At 39.7% G+C, this 5518-nt stretch overlaps 1 protein-coding gene across 1 annotated transcript; it reads right to left on the minus strand.

Moving 5' to 3' along the window:
• Positions 1-3421: 3421 nt before the first annotated feature.
• LOC101601768 (integrator complex subunit 12-like) lies at positions 3422-5042 on the minus strand. The gene is given in 3 exon segments (XM_045141118.1): positions 3422-3792; positions 3795-4785; positions 5019-5042. Coding segments are annotated over 3 exon segments (1386 nt in total).
• Between the last annotated feature and the right edge of the window lie 476 nt (positions 5043-5518).

Raw genomic sequence — 5518 nt, forward strand, 5'->3', positions numbered from 1 at the left:
CTCCAGAGGTATTTCTTTTCCTGAGGATATGCTTGGTTACGCAAGGCCTTTGCCCTTACCATATAAAACTTGAGATCATTTTTTCTATCTCTGTGAAAAACACTGCATTTTAATTGGAATTGCATTTAATCTGCATATTGCCTCTGGTAAGATTGCTATCTTCACAATGTTAATTCTCTCCTATGCAGGAGCATGGGAGATCTTTCCATTTACTCAAGTCCTCCTCAATTTCTTATTTGAGTGTTTTTATGTTTTCATTGTATAGATCTTTCACTTCCTTGGTTAACGTTATTCTGAGGTATTTTTGTTGTTGTTGTTGCTGTTGTAAATGGGACCATGTCCCTTATTTTCTTCTCTGTATTTTTGTCATTTGCATATCAAAAGGCTACTGATTTTTGTGCATTGATTTTTTATCTGGCTACTTTGCTATATGAGTTAATCAGCTTCAAGTGTTTTGGGATGGAGTCTCTTGGGTCTCTACAATCATGTCATAAGCGGATTGAGCTAAAAACTTCTTCCTTTCCAAATTGTATCCGTTTTATTACTTTCTCCTATCCTATTGCTTGAGCTAGGACATCCAGTAGTATATTGAAGAGCAGATGTGAGAGTGGACAACCCTGTCTTGTTTCTGATCTCAATGGGTATTCCTCCATTCTCTCTCCATTAAGTATTATTTGGGCCTTAGGAGCTTTGTATATTGCCTTTATTATGTTAAAATATGAACCAACCATGCAAATTCTTTCCAATGTTTTCATCATGAAGTGATGTTATATCTTGTCAAAGGACTTTTCTGCATCTATCCAATTGATCATGTGGTTTTTGTGTTTAACATTGTTTATGTGGTGTATTACATTGACAGATTTCCATATGTTGAACCACCCCTGTGTTCCTGGGATGAATCCCACATGGTCAAGGTGAATAAAGCTTTTGATGTGTTGTTGGATTCAGGTTCCATGGATTTCTTCAGGATCTTTGCATCTAAGTTCATCAGAGAAATAGGCCAGTAGTTTTCTTTTCTTGTGGCATGTCTGCCTGGTTTTGGAATTATGGTGATACTAGTTTCATAGAAGGGGTTGGGTACCTTTCCCTGTTCTTCAGTTGTGTGGCACAGTTTGAGGAAGATTGGTTTGAGTTCTTTCATGAAGGTTTAGTAGAATTCACCTGAAAATCCATCTGCTCCTGGACTCTTCTTATGGGGAGGTTTTAAAAGATTTTTTCAATCTCAATAAGTGAGATATGTTTGTTTAGATAAATCTGTTCTGAGTATAGCTTTGATAGATGGTATGCATCCAGGAATTTTTCCATGTCCTCCACATTTTGTGAAGTAGAAGTTTTTGAAATAAGTCCTGATGATTCTTCCAATTTCACTTATGTCTGTTGTGATCTCTCTTTTTCATTTTGAGTTATGTTAATTTGAAGCATTTCTTTATTTTTCTTGATCAAATTGGCCAGGGGTTTGTCAATCAGGTTTATTTTTTCAACGAACCAGCTCTTTGTTTTGTCAATTGTCTTAATTGTCTCCTTGGTTTCCAATTCATTAATTTCTACTCTGATTTTAATTATTTCTTTCCTTCTGGAGCTTTTTTGGGTTGCAATTTTCTTGATTTTCCAGTGCCTTTAGGTAGATTGTTAGGTTATTGATTTGGGATCTCTCTGCATTTGTTATGAAGGCATTGAGTGCTATGAATTCCCCCCTGAGGACCATCTTCATTGTGTCTCATCAGTTTTGGTTCAATGTGTTCTCATCGTCATTTATTTCTAGAAATTTTACACTTTCATTTTCTATTTCATCAACTATCCATTTATTGTTTAAAAGTGTGCTGTTCAGTTTCCAGGAGCCGGTGGGATTCTTAGTGGGTCTTTTGTTGTTAATTTCTAGCAATATAGCATTGTGATATGATATCATGCAAGGAATTATGTCAATCTTCCTAAATATATGGAGGCAGTCTTTGTGACCCAGTATATGATCTATTTTACAGAATGTTCCATGGGCTGATGAGAAGAATGTGTAGTCTTTGGATTTGGGATGGAAAGTTCTGTAGATGTCCCTTAGGTCTAAGTGATCTATGGTTTTTTGAGCTCTCTGACTTCCCTGTTGGGTTTCTGTTTGGATGATCTGTCTATTACTGATATTTGTGCATTGAAGTCCCCACCTATGATGGTATTGGTGGTTGTTTTTGTTTTATTGTCACGTAGGTTCTGGTTTATGAACTGTGCTGCCCCAATGTTTGGTGTATACAGATTTATGATTGTAATATCCTCTTGATGGCTCATTCTCTTGATAAGTAGGAAGTGTTCTTCTTTGTCTTTTTTGATTATTTTTGGTTTGAAGTCATTTTATCTGTTATTAATATAGCTATGCCTGCTTGTTTCTTATTCACGTTTCCTTTGAATATTGTTTTCCACCCTTTCACCATGAGGTGTCTTTCATTATTGATGAGGTGGGTTTCTTGAAGACAACAGATTGAGGGGTCTAAAATTTTATTTCATCTTGTGTCTCTTGATGGGGCAATTAAGGCCAGTAATATTTAGAGTAATGACTGTGAGATTTGATTTGATCCCTGCCATACTGTGATGGTATATGTGGTTTGGTGTTTTCATGGACTTTGAAGTTTTTGTGCCTTCTCTGAGTTTGGTTATTGTGATCTTCTTCTTGTTGGCATTTGAGTTTGATTATTTGATTCTTCTCTGTGGAGAACTTCCTGAAATACTATCTGTAGGTTTGGTTTTGTGTTCATACAATTGTAAAGCTGAGTTTTGCCATGGAAAGTTTTTCTATTATGAGGGATACTTTTGCTTGCTAGAGTAGTTTTGGTTGGAAGCCATAGGTTCTTTGACTTTGCAGTGTTTCATTCCAGGCCCTTCTAGCTTCCTGGGTTCCCATTGAGAAGTCTGAAGTAATTTTGATTTAGTTGCCTTTAAAAGTGATGTGCTCTTTTTCCCTAGCTGCTTTTTGTATTTTCTCTTTGGTGTCAATGTTTAGAGTCTTAATGACAAATTGTCTTGGGGAGTTTATCCTTTTGTTCAGCCTGTTTGGAGTTCTATTAGCTTCTTGTATCTTGATGGGCCTTTATTCTCAGAGACTGTGGAAGTTTTCTTCAATTATTTTGTTAAATAAGTTCTCCATGCCTTTGGTCTGAATTTCTTCTCCTTCTGGTATTCCAATGACCCTGATATTAGGACGTTTAAGGGTATCCCCCAATTTCCTCATGTTTTTTTTCACAGAAACTTTTGAACTTACTGAAAGTTTTGAACTCTCAAACTGTTTCTTCCATCATGTATTCCAGATCAGAGTTTCTGTCCTCCACATGGCTGATTCTATTCTTTTTTTTTTAATTATCAAGATTTTGATTAAATTATAGTATGTTACAAGCTATGTCCTATGAGGAATGTTTTAATCATTAGAGTAACAGCCTATAACTCACTTCTTGTGTTTCTTCTGGGCAGCTTTCTTCTTGACCATCTGCAGCCGCTTCATAGCATTAAGCTGTGACTCTTGTGAAGATGGAGCTTTGAGAGATGCTGAGGGAGTGCTGCCAGATTCTGAAGTGGTTTTACTGGTGGCACTTCCACTGGGCCCTAAGGTAGCACTATTTCCATTCCCACTCAGTTGGCTGCTATTTCCTGGAAACAAACTACTGGGACTCGGAAGACCTACTTTGCTGACATTGTCACAACTAACTGAGCAACTAAGGCCTGTTTTCCCCAGGGTTAGAGGTGGAAGTGGCTTCAGTGGTACAGTGGGAGAGGTGCTGGTACCTGAACCTATTTTGGAACTGATTCCACCTTGGTTGATGTTGCCAGACTAGTCAAACCAACAGGCTTCTGGGTAACTGATGAGGTAGTAGGTTTCCCACTATTATTTTTTGCTGTGGAACTCAATTTAGCTGTTGATGGGCCAGCAGAGGAAGTTTTGGCTGCAAAAGCTGCCCACCCACTAGTTACTGAAGAGGAAACATTGTTACTAGAAGAATTTCCTGAAATAACTGTGGATGTCTTGACTTCTGTTCTTTTGAATGCTAGGAAAGTCATCTTTTGTTTGAGTTTAGTTTCTGGTTTCTTAACTAACGGATCCTTGATAGCCAGAACTACTGAAACAATGATAAGGGCTGGTTTCTGTGGTGGTTTTTGAGTTATTTGAGCCATTCTTTTCATTGGTCTGGTACATTGCGCACAATAACACACCAGGTGAGGATCCTTCACTTTCTTGTCTGTCACTTGGAGTTTATGGCATTCTTGGTGGTAGAGATTATGACACTCCTGACATTCTACTAATTGATTACCAGATGCCACCAAATTTTGTCTACAAACAACACAAGCCAATCCCATCTCCATGGCAAAATCATCAGTACTTGTCTCTTCAAAACTGGAAAGGTCAGCCATAGCTAGATCCTTGCTGGTTTGGATAGTAATGGGAGAGGATCGTGTCTCAGGTTTCTCCAATCTTGGTTTCTTTGGAATATCAATTCCTTCAGTGACTTCTAATTTCAGTTTTATAGCAGGTCTCTTCTTAGCTTCCTTCTTTATCTTTTGAGTTGTGAGGACTTTGCCATTATTATTGCCAGAAGGAAGACCAGCTGATGTTTTGGGTTCTTGTTTAATAGAAATAGATTTTACACTTGAGATTTTGGGTGGTTCCACATCCTTCTGAATTGGACGATAACTTGAATCAATGCCCCGAGCCAAAGACTCATCGAGCAGTGCTTTTAGCTTTTCCACAGAATCTTTACTCTTTGAATGTAAGAAGTCTAGTGCCTTCAAAAAAAAAAAAAGGGGGGGATCAAGGGATGGATAGATGGTTTAGCAGTTAAGTGCTTGCCTGTGAAGCCTAAGGACCCCAGTTCAAGGCTTGACTCCCCAGGACCCACGTTAGCCAGATGCACAAGGGGATGCACACATCTGGAGTTTGTTTACAGGCCCTGGTGCACCCATTCTCCCTCTCTCTCTTCCCCTTTTTCTCTGTCTGTCTGTCACTCTCAAATAAATAAACAAGAAAAAAATTAAAAAGAAATGGGAAGTTCTAAGTTCACAACCGCAGCCATTGCAAACACCTTAGGGGACACGTCTGCAAATGCAGGTCAGGTGACAAAAACCCGGCTTCCAAAATAAATCAGGAGACAAAACAGTGACAGGAGACACTTATATTTAAAAAGTGTGAGTCCTTTGATTAAAACAAAACACATCAACAGTCTCAATTAGGGCAAAGTCCTGGGAAAGACGCTAGAAGATGAGCGGTGCCACAGGGTCTGTACAGGGAGGTCGCCGGGACCCTGTGTCGCAAGCCGTGGGCTCCGTTCCGGGACCCAGTCCCTGGAGCGGTGTACTTGGTCCACCGACATGCTGGGGGGAGGAACAACCCATCCTCCCTGGGCCTGGAGCGGTCAGCCTGGGCTATGCAACCGCCTGCAAATTATGAGGTCCGCCCTCATGGAGCAAGGAAACCAAGCCCCAGTGCAGCCCCAGCAGGATTGCAAGGCTCCATGGGTGCCAGGGTCACTCGTCATCACTCACCGCTCCC

Source organism: Jaculus jaculus, chromosome X (assembly GCF_020740685.1).
Source record: "Jaculus jaculus isolate mJacJac1 chromosome X, mJacJac1.mat.Y.cur, whole genome shotgun sequence".
Lineage (NCBI taxonomy): Eukaryota > Metazoa > Chordata > Mammalia > Rodentia > Dipodidae > Jaculus > Jaculus jaculus.